The 19,842-nt window shown below is 42.5% G+C and overlaps 1 protein-coding gene across 1 annotated transcript in view; it reads left to right on the forward strand.

Annotated features, from left to right (window-relative positions):
- Window positions 1-16,593, forward strand: part of grm6a (glutamate receptor, metabotropic 6a) — a 35,646-nt gene extending 19,053 nt beyond the window's left edge. The window contains exons 2-10 of the mRNA XM_061257220.1: window positions 1,274-1,490; window positions 1,938-2,073; window positions 4,927-5,081; window positions 5,387-5,527; window positions 5,848-6,048; window positions 10,341-10,480; window positions 10,898-11,521; window positions 12,374-12,685; window positions 16,354-16,593. Coding sequence (XP_061113204.1) covers window positions 1,274-1,490; window positions 1,938-2,073; window positions 4,927-5,081; window positions 5,387-5,527; window positions 5,848-6,048; window positions 10,341-10,480; window positions 10,898-11,521; window positions 12,374-12,685; window positions 16,354-16,593 — 2,166 coding nt within the window. The remainder of the gene's footprint in view (window positions 1-1,273; window positions 1,491-1,937; window positions 2,074-4,926; window positions 5,082-5,386; window positions 5,528-5,847; window positions 6,049-10,340; window positions 10,481-10,897; window positions 11,522-12,373; window positions 12,686-16,353) is intronic.
- The last annotated feature ends 3,249 nt before the right edge of the window (window positions 16,594-19,842 follow it).

Here is a 19,842-nt window from a genome sequence, read left to right on the forward strand (position 1 = left end):
TTTTTTTTTTCATCACTTCCTTCAGGGGGGTTCAAGTCTGAATTAGAGAACACCCCCCCCCCCTATAATTCAAAACCCTGTTGCAGCTGCAAAGGATTTTGTGAGGTATGGAAGTGCTGGCACACTTTGACTAACACTTTACTAAAGAGGCAATAATTATCCTAAAAAAATAATTATTTGTCTGCCTATATCAGTCCTGGCTTGCACATCTTGCTCATTTAGGATTTCTACCCATGTCAGCCATTAGCTTTGACTGGATGCGAGACCTGCCATTTGGCTGCAATCCTGTGTTTTGAGGCCCGCCTGCCAAATATTGACAACCAACTCGCATGAGAAAAAAGGGACAGATTGAATTTTTTCCAGCTTTAAACAACAAAGCAGGGAAAGGGCAGAAAAACAGACACCTCTTTGTCACCAATCTCAGCCCCTACTCTCAATACACAAAAGTGATTGTTTGGATGAAAAATAAATAGTCTGTATTTAACATTCTCTGGAAATACTTCAAATACCAGGCAGAAAAAGATTGTTGTATTGGGGGTAAATATAAGGCTCCTCTTAATGCAGTTAGAACCAAATCATTGGAGACCTCTGCAAAGGTAATTGTTGAATCTGTGGCAATGCAAGGTCCAAAAGCGTTTAGTTGTAGCTACATGCTATACATTTCACATAAAGGGCAGGTTAGCCTCCAGCAGGCAATGGAAGCTAAAATCCTTGTTGTTGTAATTGTATTGACTTTAACTGATAATATGTCTCACCAATTTTTCAGAGAGACATAAAGAGAGGCAGGCAGCAGCAAAATACTGTATGGATTTCTGTTTCATGCTAGCTGTGTGTTCAGAGATGCTCTTCTGCATACCACTATTGTGACGCATGGTTATTTAAGTTACTGTTGCTTTCCTGCCTTCCTGCTCCAATCTGGCCATTCTTCTGAGACCTCTCTCATGAACAAGGCCCGTTTGCCCACAGAACGGGCGCACAATTGATGTTTGTTATTTTTCGCATCATTATCTGTGAACTCTGTTGACTGTTGTGTGTGAAAATCCCAGAAGATCAGCAGTTTCTGAGATTCTCAAACCACCATGTCTGGTGGCAAAAATTATTCCATGATCAAAGTCACTTTTGTTTTTCACAAAGTCCCCCATTCTGGAAAAAAAAATTAACCTCTAGACCATATCTGCATGCTTTAATGCATTGAGTTGCTGCCACATGATTGGCACAAGCTGGTGTACAGGTGTACCTAATAAAGTGTACGTGGATTCCTGTTCCGCTGCAGATCCCCCAGATTAGCTACGCCTCCACAGCCCCTGAGCTGAGCGACAACAACCGCTACGACTTCTTCTCCCGCGTGGTGCCGCCTGACTCTTACCAGGCGCAGGCCATGGTGGACATCGTCAAGGCGATGGGGTGGAACTACGTCTCCACGCTGGCGTCCGAAGGGAACTACGGAGAGAGTGGAGTCGACGCCTTCATCCAGATCTCCAGGGAAGCAGGTAAGGGCAGGAACACTCTGGAAAGTCTAGCTGAAGTCTTCCCATGATTCTGCTTCCATCACAACTGTAGTTAACTTGGCGTGGAAATGCCCCCAAAAGAAGTAGCCTACAGCTGCACTGCAGAGAAAATAGATGATATTTAGAAACAGTTTAGAGGAAAAACAGCAAAAACTGGTGTGGAATGTAGTGAAACTGTGGTGAAGGATTAATCTTGTAATAGTTAAAATGAGTGAAATCACTGATTGTAAATAGTTATTGTGTTTGCCAATCAGTTACGTTTGAATTTCATGTCTTTGGTATTAAAATTTATTAAAAATGAAACCTCATTTTAATTAAAAGTATATACTGCATATTTGTGTTATTACAGCGCGTCAACAATAATCAACGATAAGTATTTTAGGTCAGGGGTGGCAGCTGACTGTTTGCTTCTCTTTCGTCCTGACACAGGGGGTCTGTGTATTGCTCAGTCTCTGAAGATTCCACGAGAGCCCAAACCAGGGGAGTTTGATAAGATCATCAAAAGGCTGATGGAGACCTCAAATGCTCGGGGGGTCATTATCTTTGCCAATGAGGATGATATTATGTGAGTACAGCTCCGCAAATCTCCTTTTCACTGTGACGGGAAATGAGCCACAGGATTGGAATGAGTGCAGGATTTTTATCTTAAAAATATGATAAGATAACCATGTCAAGGCATATCTATGACGCACTGCAAATAGCTGTCTCTCAGCATCTTTGCCAAAAGTCTGCTCCTTTACCTGTATTTGTTATTCTAGTATGTGTTTGGGAGGCTTCTGGGCATGGCAATAACAACAGGGGCATATATACACCAACAGGGCTGAGTGTGTGTGTTTGAGGAGTGATGAGAAGGAGACTTTGATTGTAAACGCAGGACCACACCAAGGCTAAAAATCCTGCATAGTATGCCTTTAATCTGCGGGACTTTTTTTATTACCAGTTTTTCTACCAATGTGAAAATGCTAGAGGCTGTACTGCATAACATCTGAAGTGCAGAACAGCGCTGAGATATAACCTTATCAGTTCCATTTAGCACAGTCAGGCAAAAAAATAAATAAATAAATATGGCATGTAGCTGGGAGAACAGCGGAACAAATCAACACTGCTTTTCATGAGGATCAAGTTTGGATAAAGTACTGACGCCTGTCACTGAGAAATTAAGTCTTTGGTGGCTGATATCAGGAGCCGGCCTTTGCAGATCGGGAGTGCTGAGAAAAGGAAATAATATTTTAATAAGATTCATTTTTACTACGAGGTGTAATAAATAAATCCTCTTGTAAACTCTCACGTCATGTTATGAGTGAAATAAAGAAGGATATGCAGAAGCGGGGTTAACGGGGGTGGTGTGGCACACCCATATGAGCAGCCATGGGGAGCCCAAACATAGACATTGACTTAGGCCGAATTCATGGAAAACAGTGTTTAATGAATGTTGACAAATAACACTGTCTATTGTTTGGATTAGAATATATATGCACTCAGTGACCACTTTATTCGGTACACTAGCTTGTCAATGCAAATGAATTTGCCAATCATGTGGTAACAACTAAATGCATTAAAGCAAGCAGACATGGTCAAGAGGTTCAGCTGTTTTTCAGACCAAATGTCAGAATGGGGGAAGAAATGTGATCTAAGTAACTTTTACTGTGGAATAATTGTTGGTGCCAGACAGGATGGTTTGATTATCTCAGAAATTTCCTTTTCTGGGATTTTCACACACAACAGTCTCTGGAGTTTGCAGAGGTATGAAAAAACATCCAGTGAGCAGCAGTTCTGCTGGCAGAAACACTTTGTTAATGGGTTGAAGCTGACAGAAAGGTGACAGTAACACAAATAACCACACATGTAAATGTAATTGCATTACAACAGTGGTATGCAAAAGAGCATCTCAGAACACACAACCTGTCAAACCTCTAAGTGGATAGGTTACAGCAGCAGGAGACTTAATTAAAAAATAAATACCTAATAAAGTGCTCACTGAGTGTATATGTTTTAATCAGATTTGAAGTTGAAATGTATTGTATCTTTAACATGAATAAACTGCAAAAGACTCCAGTAATTTTTATTACAGATTAAAAGCAGGGGTATTTACTCCTAAAATTACCGAAAAAACTGTTTATCTGAGGCTCGACAGTCTGTAACTTTTAAATAATCATAGATTAGTGGAACACAATTAGGTCAAGTAATATATCCAGTGACCCATATTTTATGTTCGTTATCTGTTGTCTGATCACTGTGTCCTGACCGACTACGACATGGATTCAAGTCCAAGCATTTTTGTGGATTATCTTTGATAAATGACAAATATGGATTCGAAGAAGACTTCAATGATGGATACCATACAGTGTAATTCTTTGAAGAGGAAGCAGAGTCAGCAATTCCATAACAGTATTACAACAATGACAGCTATGATTATATAATATTAATAACTGCATTCTTTTTGTTTTAAATGTTATGAATAAATTATTTATTGATCCTTGAACCACATGGAGATGTCTTGTGTTCAAGTAAGACCCAATAGTACAGACTTAACTGGATTCAATGGGAGCCTTTCAAAGTAGACCATTATCGCATTATTGACCCTAGTCTCAAAAAGTATGTGTGTAGGTGTTCCTGAATAGTATATTTTTATGTGATCATCAAATTCTGTGACACAATGAAGCAGATTTTATTTATTTCCTTTTTATTTTCAGACCTAACTAGTATTTATAATGAATGGCCCATCAAGGATGACAAGATGGAATACATGTCAAACTACTTCTGCCTCCATCCTGACTTGAGTATAATTACAATGAATAATTCATTACATTGATATAGTGCCTTTTTGCACCATAGAGTATGGGACGGTGACCTACATCAACTGTCTCCGATTAAGCGGTGCCCACCTGTTTGATTTAGGGCAGCCATTTTGTACCAGACACTCACAACACATCTGCTGAGGTGGAGAGGGAGAGATTTATTTAGCCGTTTAAATTGGGGGATGATTAGATGGCCAGACTGAGATAGCCAGATTGTGTATTTTTCCAGGACACCAGGAAACCCTCTGTTCTTCCTGATGAGTGCGATGAGACATTTTATGACTGCAGTGAGTCAGGACCCAGGTTTAATGCTCCATTTGAAAGATGCCATCCCCTAAGAGCCTATTCTAATGTGGCTTGAGCCACGCGCCAGGGAGAATGCGACATTGTGGTATGGCTGTGAGCAAATTATTATGCTATTTCTATGTTTTTGTTTAGAAAAATGTGAACATTTTTTAAGATTGTACAGGGATTCTGATTTGAAAACATTAATTGGTCAACCTTGTTAAACCAGCAGGGCTGTAATTGCTGTTGTATGTGGTCAATATATATATTTTTTGGTAGTCTTTCATTCTGTCCAAAATGGCTGACCAGCTTTTCAACCACCTCTCTCGCTGTAGACGGGTCCTGGAAGCAGCGAAGAAGGCTAACCTGACAGGACACTTCCAGTTTGTAGGCTCTGACAGTTGGGGTGCAAAGATCTCCCCAATCCTTGACCAGGAGGATGTGGCTGAAGGCGCTGTCACCATCCTGCCCAAAAGGGCTTCCATTGAGGGTATGGCCAACAGGCTCAATCCGTTTTTCACAGGCCCAATTTGTACAAATAAGGGTACTACTGAATGCATACTTACAGGTCTTTGAAGATACATAGAATACAAACAAGCAAAACATAGAATGGTCAGTCACAATTTTTTTGTTTTTTTTAGAATATTATGTTTCATTTAAAATATTATAATGATTATACAAATAATAATTATTATGATTCATTATTATTGTTAAACCGGCGTTCAAAAGGGGAGGTTGACACAGGAAAAAGATGAATGATGAATGGTCTTTGGTCTTTCTGTGGCTTTGGCTCAGGGTTTGACCAGTACTTCACCTCAAGATCTCTGGAGAACAACCGGAGGAACATCTGGTTTGCAGAGTTCTGGGAGGATGACTTCCGGTGCAAACTGACCAGGCCAGGGATCAAGATAGATAGCGACAAGAAAAAATGCACAGGTACAAACAAACAGTACATTTATTTTATTTATTTCTTGACTACTGATTTTGTTAGGCAGCAAGCTGATGGCTTTTGGGTGCATATATGGATGGATATTTTTCACAAAGAGAAAAATTTGTGTGGAATAGCTTGCCAGGTCATGTAGTGGAGGCAGAAACTCTGGGGGTTTTCAAAACCAGCCTTGATTACGGCGTTCGATACGATCTAGCTTTTCGCTAAACTAAGCATTAGGTACACCTTGGTGAGCATTGCTGGGCTGAATAACATGTTCTCGTCATTATGTGATGTTATTATCCTCTCCCTCTGTCTCTGGGCCCAGGCGAGGAGCGGATCAGTCGTCACTCCCCGTACGAGCAGGAGGGGAAGGTGCAGTTTGTGATCGACGCGGTGTACGCCATGGCCCACGCCCTGCACAGCATGCACTTGGACCTGTGTGGGGAGGCCTCGGGCGTCTGCGAGAAGATGGACCCTGTGGAGGGCCGGATGCTGCTCAAGTACATCCGGGCCGTCAACTTCAACGGTGAACTCACGGCCCGGCAAACACCAGCCTACATTAGATTACATCATGGGCATTTAGCACATTAACACAAATAACCATGTATTAAAACAGAGGTATGCTTGAAGAGCATCTCTGAACACGTCAAACCTCTAAGTGGATAGGCTCCAGCAGCAGAAGATTTAATAAGTCCAATAAATACCTAATAAAGTGCTCACTGAGTGTATATTGAAGCCATGCAGATTAAGTACTTTGCACACTTTTAGGTTACAAGGCCAGTTCATTACCATTATATTGCACTGCCATCATTGCAGTTATTGGTGCAACCACAGGTGTAGGTTTCATTTCAACTGTGGGTGAGACACTGCTGGATCGGGTAGTCTCTCCAAGTCAAACGTCAATTCTCCCAAGTGTACTTGCTGGTCTAGAAATTAATTAATGTGAAAATATGTGCATGTGAAAATATGCCCATCGGTTTGTCTGGCATCAAAACTAAATGTTCCTAATAAACTTAAAGAGGTACACAACAAACTCTAGGGCAGATACCAGTCAATGATAAGATACTTTAATTTAGCAGTGAGTGAGATAATTTTTCTTACTGGAGGAACAATAAAGCTTTAGAGAAGCATATTTTACTATATTTGGCCATGCTATAAGCAATAATAGGAGCAAGGATTCCAGTGGTGTTATACTATCTCAGAACATGGTAAAGTCTGTACATTGAACCATTCAATGGAAGGAAGCACATTTATTATTAATTATATTTGAGAAAAAAAAGCTGAATAATAAATATTCCATCATGCCTTTGGTGTCTTCTGCCTGTAAAGTTTCACACCTGTCCATACATTAGAAAATTATGAAAATGAATGTCCTTCCCCGCAGAACACTAATTTCTGACTGACTGTATATCAATTAAATGTTCTTTCAGGCTAAAAGGCCTTTGGGGCACACTGTACAGTTCTTGTATCATTTATTAATACAAGTACGATGTATAAATGTGTTATTCAATTACATATTACATTTAATTCCACTCAGTCCAGTCATACAATCCTCTGTTTGCATCGTCATGACCTCTTCAAGAGCGGTGGCTGACAGCAAACTGCAAACAGAGGAAGAATTAACAAGCTTATCAGTTCTTCCCCTGCCCCCTCCCCCCTCCATTTAATTTAGTGGTGTTCTAATGTCATAGTATTACTGCTGAGCACATGAAATGATTTTAATATTAACAAAGAGATCAGGATACAATACAATTCATTATGACTAAGAGGTCATGGATTTGTTTTTACTTAAAGCCATTTTTTTCAGGATAATTGAAATAATTTCAAATAAAAGAGCAAAAAGGCAGAGCTACCATATGTGATGGAGTGAATGGGAATCAGGAAGCTATGGGCAATGCTTTATATTCAGGGTAATTCTCAGATGAATTCTCAGTACAGCATGTTCTGTGCCTCCAGCTCACCTGCCAGCACGGTCCAGGAGGTCAGGTTGGTTGCTGCCATTCATAAAATTGCCCTGTTCATTATGTTGTGTCCTAATAGAGGCTTTGTTGTAAATGAGTGTTAAGCACAACCTTGAGAATAACCCTGAACCTGTCTCCATCCTCTCAGTTGCCTTCCAAACCATCCAGTTAAGTAAACTTGCCTACTTCTATTGGGGGTCAGAGAATTCATGCAATACAGTAAGTGTAAAAATGACAAAACTGCATATTTCTCCTTTTAAAGAATGCATTGGTGTATTGGTTGTCGATATCAGAAAGTAGCAGAATCATCAAGGAAAATCAAGGGTATCAGTGCATCTCTAGTGACGTATCAGTGCATCTCTAGTGACGATTATCTCTAGGCTTGAATTCTAACTCATATGTACAATACTGGGTCTTAAACTTTTTAGTTTTGGGACCCAAATTGGAAATACCAATTTATTTATTTTTTGAAAATCCGATTTTTTTCCAATTCAGTAGCCAATTGGACCCCGTCTGATTCATTGGACCCCATCTGATTCAATTAGAGCTAGTATTAGATGCACCGCCCACACCCCGTCCCTCGGCAGCCGGCAGGAGAGCGACACACCTTCTTCAAGCCGTCTCATCTCACAAGTTGTGACCATGATTCCCGAGGCGCTCAAGGTGCTTGTTTGTGCAGCGATCTACTAACCCTCCCTCTGGAGCAGCGAGCCAATTATTGCTGCTCCACGTGAGCCGGCCTTTTGGCAGGACTGAGAATCGAACCCCGGTCCCCGGTGTGCAACTGCAACTGCAAGTCTGCGGCGTCTTAGCCTGTTGAGCCACCGCGGCTCTAAGGAAATTCCTTTTAATACCGGGACCCAAAATTTAAATTTAGTACCTTTCAGGTTTTGTCATATATACATACTAGCATAGCCAAGTGGACTTCATCCTACTTCATACACTCTCCACAACGCATTTGGGTCCAGACCCATAGTTTCAGAACCACTGGGATACATAGTAATGGATGGTGGGAGAGGGATCAAGGAAAATGCTCCAATGATGTGTGTTGGAATGCCACACCACAATACTTTCATGAAGAAATACCACAGGGGGTTGGCAAAAATACAAATGATTTTTGTGTTTAATTTTAGATAGTAGAATATATTTTACCTTTAATAGATATTTGCAGTGACAGATTTTAAAGATAATTTATAGTTCCTAATGTTCTCCACCTAGCCAATATCATATGACTTAAAATTATGTGAAAAATTACTTTAATTTCTGATATTTCTGATAATTTCTGTTATTATTATGGCTGTCATTAATTTTAATTAATTCAATTTGGTGAAATATATTCTGTACAATAGCGGGGCGTCGTAAGACAGGTTTTCCAGGTTGGTGTGCCCTTTTCTCAGTTTGAGCAGTTTGACCCCTCAAACGGTCTCTGCACCTCCCTGCTAATTATTCTTTCCGCAGCAATTATTTTACTTTGTACAATGAATAGCCAACGATAGGCCAACGATCTTACAGCGCCGCTACCGTGTGTGGACGTACGTGGAGGATCAGGGCTGAGACGAGCGAGAGGTCACGGGCCCCTGGACGTCACCCTGCACCCGCCCGCGGCGGCTCCGCTAACACGCGGCACACAGCCGTGCACAAAGAGCCTCCCTTCAATCAGCCCCCCCCCCCCCCCCCCCCCTCGCTCCCCCAGGCCTGCTCTCCGCAGACAGGAGACACGCGCGCTCTTCTCCTTTCAAAGCTATCTTTGGGTTCTTCTTCTTTTTTTTTCCCCTGCCGGTGTTTCTGCTCGCTTTTGTGGGTAAGAGGCTTTCTATGAAAAGCTTTTGCCATTAAGTGTGACCCTCCGCGCGGCGACTGCGTTAGACGAAGGCACACTCCGAAGTGGACGCCTGAAGGGACAGGGTGGGCAGAACACGCAATGTGCATTACAGCACATCGGGACTCTCTTAATGCAGGCATAGAAAATAAGGCTTTCCTGTATGGAGGGGACACCTGCTGTTCGCTGCTCTCTGGGACTCCTCACGGTCACGGGGCTTCACTTCACGACGCTCTGTCTTGTCAGATCTGCTCTGAATATGCAGATGGAAAGGTTCATTTTCCCTCAGGTAGATTCTAGCACGGTGCTGGTCACACGGGGCTGGTGACAGAGGGAAAATGTTTTGTTTAAGAAAAGAAATTCTTATGTGTACACTCAAGGCTTCTTGTTAAGAAAATCTGCAAAAAAGAAAAAAAAGGCAGATTTTACTGTGTTCTGAATATGTATTCAAGGAGACGTGAGAGCATCTAACACTGCAAGAATGAGCTGAAAGGACAGAAAAATCCAATGTGTGATATTATAATGGAAGTGAGTAGAGAGATGAGCCTTTTAAAATGCACAGAGGCCTTTTAAAATGCATGCAAGCATATGTGTACATTAAGGGAAGACAAGGAGACCTGTCACCCCCGATATTCTCATGTAAATTCATTGCTCAACTTGTGGGACTTGACGTTGGCTACACAAGATGAGGTGGTCCAGCAGCACTTCGGTCCCAAAGTTGAAATCAAATATACACCAAGGCGAGCGCTCCTGTTGACTCCTATTGAAGTGCATCATGTATTGTGCCCAATTGAAATTACTGTATATTCAGCCAAGAGACATCGAATAGCGATGACAACATGCAAGGAATCAGCTTCAGAGCAGAGGAAGATGGTTAAGTCATAACTCCCTAAAGAGTAGGTTAAAGCAGTAGCATAATAGAACTACTATGCTATGAGTTACCAATAGTGATTGATACATCAGCATTAAAATCTTCAGTGAAAAACTTCAGTGATCTTAAGGGTTAACACTAAACAGTAGCGGTATTTGTGCCCACAGGCAGCGCAGGGACTGGTGTCCTCTTCAACGAGAACGGAGACGCTCCAGGACGCTACGACATCTTCCAATACCAGATGTCCAACACCACCTCCCCAGGGTATAGGGTCATCGGCCAGTGGACCAACCACCTTCGACTCAATGTAAACCTCTGCAGTCTCGCCTTTCCTCTTGGTGTGATTATCATAATTTTGAAGGGTTCAGTGATAGCCTTTCCTTTCATTTGTCAGAAATCTGAGCCTGTACATTTTCAAAGTCAAAAGCCCAGCGTTCCAATGTAGCCGTCTTGATTTCGGACAGTTGAGCGTTGGGACTGTTATTGATACAGTAACTAGCTGCTGCATTGATTTATTTGGTAGATTCATTGATTGCCAATTTATTGTCATGCATGGACTCTCAGATGGATGATTGACAGTTTACATTCATGCGTTCTCTCTCAGACAGATGTTTGACGGTTTACAGTCATGTGTTCTCTCTCAGACAGATGTTTGACAGTTTAAGGTCATGCGTCGTCTCTCAGACGGATGATTGGCAGTTTACGGTCATGCGTTCTCTCTCAGATGGAGGAGATGCAGTGGTCAGGGGGGGAACGGCAGGTTCCAGACTCCGTGTGCAGCTTCCCCTGCAACCCCGGCGAGAGGAAGAAGATGGTGAAGGGGGTCCCGTGCTGCTGGCACTGCGAGCTGTGCGACGGGTACCAGTTCCAGGCGGACGAGTTCACCTGCGAGATGTGCCCCTTCGACATGCGGCCCACCGAGAACCGCACAGGCTGCCGGCCCACGCCCATCATCAAGCTGGAGTGGCACTCGCCCTGGGCCATCATCCCGGTCTTCCTGGCCATCCTGGGCATCCTGGCCACCTCCTCGGTGGTCATCACCTTCATCCGCTTCAACGACACGCCCATCGTGCGGGCCTCCGGCCGCGAGCTGAGCTACGTGCTGCTGACGGGCATCTTCCTCATCTACCTCATCACCTTCCTCATGATCGCCGAGCCGGGCTCCGTGGTGTGCGCCTTCCGCAGGCTGCTGCTGGGCCTGGGCATGTGCATCAGCTACTCCGCCATGCTCACCAAGACCAACCGCATCTACCGCATCTTCGAGCAGGGCAAGAAGTCCGTCACGCCGCCCAAGTTCATCAGCCCCACCTCGCAGCTGGTCATCACCTTCATCCTCATCTCCGTGCAGGTGAGTCCGGAGGAGCGTGTGCAGGGAAGCCGTTCCCCTGAACTGGTTATTCAGTTTCACTCAGAGTTAAGTGTCAAGTAAATCTTTGGGATGGAGTAAATGGTAAATGGTTGGCATTTATATAACACCTTTATCCAAAGCACTGCACAATTGATGCTTCTCATTCAACTGTTCATACACACACTCACAAACCATTGGCTACCATGCAAGCCACCAATCAGCTCATTAGGAGCATTTGGGGGTTAGGTGTCTTGCTCCAGGACACTTCGACACACCCTTCGACACACGACTGCTCGTACCACCTGAGCCAATGTCGCCTGAATTAAAGACCGACAGAGGAACATTGTGCTCCTCCCCTCACAGATCTAGGGGAGTCTGAATTGAGGATCCAAGCTATCCTGGTGATACAAACAGGAACATCTGCTCTTCCAGATGCACACCCCTGTGTTCCCTTCACCTCCATTGAACCCACCAACCCCCCCCTCCCAAGAGACCTTTCCTGTAAAGTTTTTGGCCTTAAATAATGAATGGTATAAGTTAAAGTCTGTTTGACAAGATGCAACGAGGTAGGGCACACTGCTTAATGGTAAGCTTCATCCGTGCGTAACAGCCATTGGGGACGCAACCCAAATCAAACTGAAATTGCAAGTCAAATCCTGCTTAGTGCTTAGTGCACATCTCAAGTGTTTGCCCTGGCACTGCATGGAAGTGCTGATTATTTGAATTACTCTGTCAAAAATCATAATTTGAACAACCCCGTCTCAGAACCTTTTCACGAGCTGAAAATTGGATTGTGCCCCAGCCACCCACTCTGCTGGACGTTGTCGCAGAACCGCTCTCTCTCTCACGCAGGTGCTGGGGGTGTTCATCTGGTTTGGCGTGATTCCACCGCACACCATCATCGACTACGAGGAGCTGCGGCCGCCGAACCCAGAGCTGGCGCGCGGGATCCTGAAGTGCGACATGTCGGACCTGTCGCTCATCTCCTGCCTGAGCTACAGCCTGGTGCTGATGGTGACCTGCACCGTGTACGCGGTCAAGAGCCGCGGCGTGCCGGAGACCTTCAACGAGGCCAAGCCCATCGGCTTCACCATGTACACCACCTGCATCGTCTGGCTGGCCTTCGTCCCCATCTTCTTCGGCACGGCGCAGTCCACAGAGAAGGTACGAGTGCTCGGCCTGGGCGGTGTACCGCCATTCCGTTCCTTCTGGAATCTGAGGATGACGTTGTAGACGTTGAAGCTTCAGTCTGCCTGTCCATTGAACAATGTATATATGTGTTCTCCAGCGTTAATTATTTTTGGGGTAGTCTTTATCTGGGTATGGAGTCTTTCACTACCGCCATTCCTCAATCTTTGCATTAATCCTGTGTATTCAACTGTGATTCTCGTGGGCCACATTACATGTAGGTATTTGCTCCAACCGTACGCAACTACACCTTATTTCACAAATTATTTTACAGTTACCTCCGTGTTTCAGGAAGTAAGTTAATTAGTAAAGTCAGGTGGTGTAGTGCATGGTTCTAGCAAATACCGGCAGTCACTGTGCCCCACAGGAATTAGAATCCTGTGTTAATCATTGCTTTCGATGAATCTTGGAGAAAATATGAAGTCACTTACACATTTTAGCTGTGCGGGGAAAACACAATGCTCATTGAACAAAGGAAAGAAAGGTGTATTTCCACAAAAACGTGTAGCTTGGGGTGGAAACTAGCACTACCAATACAAACATGTGCATAGAAAACTGTATTTCAAGTGAAAATCAAAGCAAGAAAGAGCCTGCCCAAAACTCGATAACAAGCAAACGTTTTACGGCAAGGAGATTTTTCTTCAGAAGCATTCTTTGATGTGGGGATGAGGCGAGAAGGAGGGGGATGAAACGGGAAGAGAATTTTATTCCTCTGTTTTATCTCACTAAGACGCACCATGACACAGAGACAAAAGACATCCCTGCGAATGGCACACTTTGTAGGTTTTAATTGTGGGAGGAAGAAGATAAGAGGAGTTGGTGGGAGAACAATGGCTCGAGCCATCTTAATAAACCTGAGCTGCAGTGCGGAGGAATTAGCACAGAGCAGCCCTTTCAGCCTGTTTGAGATAGAGAGACAACTGGCAGGGCAGCGTCTCACCAAAACCCAGCCCAGCAGGACACATTTTCCCGCTCAGACCCAACCCATCTGCCCCAAAACATGGCACTTATTTTACATTCATTTATTTAAGTGTAGCATCCCCTCCAAATGTGATATGGCCATTTCCCCATTTGTTTTCTTTCATTCAGAACACATCATAAGGCTATTTCTCAATCCAAGCATTAACTGAATCAATCCCCTGTAAATACCACAAGGATAAACCAGGGGGACTTCGGTTGAAAAGAACACGCCAATGTCTGCACATTTCTCTGGAACAAAAAAAAAAACAATTCCATTTTAAAAGAAAATTAGCATTCCTGTAAATAAATGAGCCTCCCTCTACAAAATATTGAATGGGTTTTGTATTCGCAGGCACTGAAATTCAGAATCTGGTTCCCTGCCAGAGCCCTGGGGGACACCTGTGTGCCAGTTTCCTGGTCCCTTACATCTGCATTGTTCTTTTCAGAACACACAAACAATGCAGGAGTACCCAAGATAAACCCTGGGATGCATTGATGATGCTTAATTTTTAATTTAACCTTTTTATGTTTTTATACGGGGTAGGTTCATTTACATACCTCCAGTAGCTTAACTGTACTGTAGCCTATACTGTAGCAAGGTATCTTACCTGGTTTTTCACGAAATAATCCAATTAGCTAAAATTATCAGGAGGGGAATTACAATAAAATGACTGAATTGTACACCGATATGTACCCAGGTATGCCTGTACACAGTGCGTATATTGAAAGCATTTTTTAAAAGCAATTTCAAAGCAACCCTGTCTTTTTCATCAAATGACATAGTGTTCAGCCTTTGGGTAAAAATTCCTCTCACAAACAAGTCCTTTGATGATGGAGAGAGCATCGAATATAGAAGTATTTTCTTGACTAATAATGGCTAACATTAAGAGGCAGTCAGCTGAATATATTTGTGCCCTAGGTCCTTCCAGGTCTTTCTTTCCCCATAGATGAGGAGAGAAACAAAAGGAAATGAGAGGAGGGGTGAGGTTAGGATGATTCTAATGGCCCTGACAGGGGCCCTGAAGAAATATCACAACACAAGATTTTCTGTCGTGGTGGGGCCCCATGTGAGATCTTTCCAAATCCTTGGTGGCACTTGTATCATCTATTGAGACTTGCAGTATTTTGCAGTGTTGTACAGTATGTAGGGAATATAATGTTTCAGTATTCCTTACAACTGCAAAAAATATATACTTTTTTTAATTAATCACTATTTATCGATCTCTTTGGGCAATGTAGGCCATGGTAGAACAATGAAAAATGTAAAGGCCTTGTGCGTTTATGCTAACAAAAATATAGCTGACTCGAGAAAGATGTAGAAAAATATTGCTTCAATATGGAGTTTAGCCTCTCCAGGTTCAGAACTTCTCTGTTAATCAATTAATGAAATAATCAACTCAACAGCTTCATAGCAGTGGAGCCAATAACATCAATGCAAACTGTCATAGGATAACCCACCTGCCACTCAATAAAATTATGCCTGGCTGACTGTATTCAGCAGGTTGGCTGTATCCAGCCCGTATAGCCAATGCGGTCTAAGACCCCTCCATCGTACATCACACTCTGACGTACCTTCCGAGTGACCTACATTAGCACTGCTTTCAGGTCACTCATGTGTAAGGAGATGTTTAGGCTCTTAAAACATAATGGTTTACTGAGAAATGAAATGAACAAAAAACCTAGGAAAGCAATGTGTGTATGGAGGGATTTTAAAAATGTTTTTTACCTTCTGGGTACTGTTAGTTACAGTCGTATGCAAAGATTTGGGCACCCCTTGTCAAAAAGAATTTTACTATTAATATCTTGGTGAACAGAAGTGAACCTGACCTCTAAATTGTACAAAGTTAAGCATTTCTTCAAATTTTAAAGTAAGATTACTTTTTATTTTAATTTCTTACTGTCTCAAAATAATAAAAAGGAAAAGGGCCCTGTGCAAAAGTTTGGGAACCCTTTTGGATTATTCTTTTTCAAAAGATGATCACTGTGACCCAGGTGATTTACTCGTTAGGGCTTCAATGAGTCAACTGTTCTGTGCATGGCCCCGGTGAATAACACCCCAAAAGTATAGCATGCACAAAAGTAGAGAATAATGCATTCCAGGATAGCGGGCTACCACACTTGCATGATCAAAGCTTCAAATACCGTACAGTTAAAAGAAAGAGTCAAAGGAATCCTTTGAGTCCTGCTGAAAGATGGCACCATGAGGTTCATAAAAAGTCCAACTGAAATATTTGTGTTGTATCTGTAATGTGTGAACCTGTAGGCTTGCTATCCATACCTAAATGAGCTTCTATCCTTGAGCAAGTGGAGCAGATTCATTTATTCACAGGGGAAGAATTCAAAATTTGGCTTGGACTTCAAAATCCAAGTCCAAAAATTCTTATGCAAGTTGTCTGCAAATGTACAGACATTCTCAATATTCACATTAAAATGTGGTTTAGTTTAGCCTCAGTTCAATTAAATAAATCTCCAACTGAATTTCATGCCATCACATTAATTTATTTCTGAGTCAGGTTTCAGTTTTTTTGTATGATATCCCCCCGCATCCATGACCAATTAAATTGAAAAAGGATTTGTCACAGTTACAATTCAAACTTCAGGAAAGGGCTGTTTCATTCTATAATGAATGCTACACTAGATACGGATGCATGCGGCCTACGTCTGCGGCCTTCTCCCCGATGCAGATGTACATCCAGACCACCACCCTGACGGTGTCCATGAGCCTGAGTGCCTCGGTGTCCCTGGGCATGCTCTACATCCCCAAGGTCTACGTCATCGTCTTCCACCCCGAGCAGAACGTCCAGAAACGCAAGCGCAGCTTCAAGGCCGTGGTGCAGGCGGCCACCATGTCCACGCGCCTGTCCCAGAAGTCCAACGACAAGCAGAACGGCGAAACCAAGATAGAGCCCGACAGGTCACAGTAAGCGACGGTACGGGTAAGAGCCTCCGCCTCTATTACCTCCCGCTAACGTTGAGCTGTACCTTCCCTCTGTGACTCACCGACTCATTGCTATGCCCTCCCCCAAGTCCAACGTATTCTCTAGGATCAAAAGCCATCAACCAGTTCCATAAGAAAGCTGTTAAATGCATGTTCGTACATTCACTCTGCAACACTGGACGTATCGGAGAGGAAATTACGCTTGGCAGTTCATAAGTTCATCATAACGCCTGTCATGAAAGTCAGTTCCAAGAGTTAGGAAAGCAGCTATTGGGATATTAATTATTTGAACTGCCATTTTGAAACCAGATATTGAAATCATATTTCATGGACTTGCATGCATTGGACCAACTACAAGAGACAAAGTGAACAGCTGTTGAAATGGATTGCATTCCTTTGCTGCATTTGCATCATACACGAGAATAAGCGTGTGACAGAATCCCTTTTGTGAAGCATGTATTCCCACCAACTGCAACAAAACAACAGCATGCAATTTTACATGCCCGCTTATTGTTTGCAAAAAAGGCAGATAGAAGAACAACATATTGTGAAATGAGAACATATTTGTCCCCAAGGCTGTGACTGTCCTTCATGCCCATAACCAGTTTAATTAAGAGAGTCTGTCCAGCAGAACTGGATTACAGCATTGTCACACAAGAGCATTCTCTGGAACTGAAGAGTGACTCATCACAAAGCTCCAAAGGGCTTTGACTAATGCCATCCCTGCCCTCTGAAGGAGGATATGAAATGACCTCCAGGACCAGGCGTTACTCATGTCTTCAGAATCAGAGACCACTCTGAGGAGCCTTCTGTCCCATCAGGCACTGCAGCTCAGCTCACTGCTTAGAGCAGCTGACCAAACAGGGCAGACCCCACTTCTCTATGTTAACCTTTTCAAGGTCCATACATTTTATGTGGAATAAGTTTGCCTGGCAAGATGCGGTTTCCTTTTCAACCTTATAATAATAATACAAATAAATAATAATAATAAAGTTGATACTGTAAGATTTATATCTTATATAGTCCCTGGACCTCTGATATGTTTCTCATTTCTTTTCTTTTTTTCTTTTTTCAGGTGACTCCAGTCTATGCCAATCACAGTGGTCTCAAAATTCAGCTGGATATGCAGGCATATGAACTATGTCTGGAGACAACACACATACAATTCCCACACAGTAACACTGACTGACGGAAAAACAACTCGGGATGTACATGTAATAGAACTGGAAAATGACATTTTATATCATAAGCAAACCATAAACAAAAGAGGACATAAAATGTTTTCTGTTCCTCAAACATGAAATGCTTCAAATGGTCCAAAAGTAAGTAATGGGTTTTTGGTGAATTACACCATCTCAAATTGGATAAGGTATTATTTTTGATGATCAGTATTACAACAGGATAAGTATTGCTATCGTTGGGCAGAACATGAATCTTTGCTTTTATATATCAAAATACTTTCCTGAAAAAATGTTTTCTAAATCCCTTTGATGTTCTCTTTTTCCTGGCCCTTTAGTTGATAAACTAATTCTTTGAAAAAAGATGTGACTCCTCTTTGGAGAAACAGGCTTGATCCTGAGAACAATTTAGCATAGCGTACAGTTTCTTTTGTGTGCGTGGATCACCAACATTTCAGCATGGATTGTCTGTATGTGTGTGCGTGTGTTAAATGTGATTATACAAGAGAGCATTGCTTTTTTTGTGAAGTAGGACGGTACATTGATAATATGGAAAAAACTACCAAGGAAAGATACATGCTTAATTCAGTTAAACCACGCCGGATTAGTAAGAATGAATTTCAAAGCCGTTGACATTTTTTTTGACTTACCTAAGCTTTTTTGTCTAATCTTGAACTGAAACAAAACTTATCTTTTCAGCAACAAAATTATGTCATCATTTTGAACATGCTATTTGGAGGTAAGGACAAAATACTCAATCCCTATCAAGCCCTCTGTGAATTTTGCGATCTTGGGAGTGCCAGAACAGAGCATAAAGAGCATAAGTATTCGTGAGAAATGGTTCGATAAAGCATTTTACTACAGTTCCTTTCTAAGGTGACAGCTGCTTATTGAACTGTGCTTAATATGGGGGACTGTGTGTTTACAAAGCACAATATCTTCCAATAATGATGACTAAGACAAAATAAATCTAACCACTGTTATACGTCAGAGCAGCCACTGCTGTGCTATAGATCAAACCAAACTTGAGGACATCTCTGGTGCTGGTTAGTGGAGATATGTGGTCTTTCCTGTGGATTCTCGACACACAGACCCAGTGCTGTAACTACCATGTGATAACATGAACAAGAACACCCGCTAGCCCTCCGCAAGAGCAACATTAACACATCTGTTTGGTCTCTCCTTACACTCTTCCTTCCAATGTAGAAAGAAAATAAACACATTTTAGGATACAACCCTGAACAAGATTATTGTAAGTTGTAAAATAACATTGTACTCAGAACCTCTGACACTCACCAGTCCAACGGTTCAACCTTCTTCAGTGTCCATACTGTATATCTTCAGTTTCAGATCTCACCTTCTTTAATCCATGAGTATTTCACATGATTTACTATTACTTTTGTACAAAGAGAAATCAGCTGGAAACATATCACTGTAGTAATATTTCCTTGTTTTATCACCCATCACCCCATATCTAAATTGCATGAACTGTACAGAAAGGAAAAGACATTAACTGTCATGAAATAAAGGTAAGAAATATTTTTGGTGTGGTCCAGCGACTGTAGTTGTGTAGAATGTACATCACAAAAGGATAATGCTCAGACAGGCTGTGTTTGTGGCTCAGATGCATTTGTTGAAACTCTAGATTATAAATATCGAGACATTTGTTGAACAGCATGGAATTCTTTATGGCTAGTCCTGCCGTGTTGAGTCCCATAGTTTCCTGAAACATGCCAATTCAAGAGGCAAGCAATAGAGCACACTTCACATTTAATAAAATGGATTATATATTTATCTTCAGTGTTGCGTTTTTGATCACTACACAGGAATGCAACTACCTGTGTACAGAAATGTATTAACTACATTCATAATTTATAGGAGGCGGCATGGATGGTGCAGTGGGTAGCACTGCTGCCTCACAGCAAGGAAGTCCTGGGTTCGAATCCCCGTCGGCCGGGGCCTCTCTGTGTGGAGTTTGCATATTCTCCCCGTGTCTGCATGGGTTTCCTCCGGGTACTCCGGTTTCCTCCCACAGTCCAAAGACATGCAAGTTAGGC

The sequence above is a fragment of the Conger conger genome, chromosome 10 (genome assembly GCF_963514075.1).
Source record: "Conger conger chromosome 10, fConCon1.1, whole genome shotgun sequence".
Lineage (NCBI taxonomy): Eukaryota > Metazoa > Chordata > Actinopteri > Anguilliformes > Congridae > Conger > Conger conger.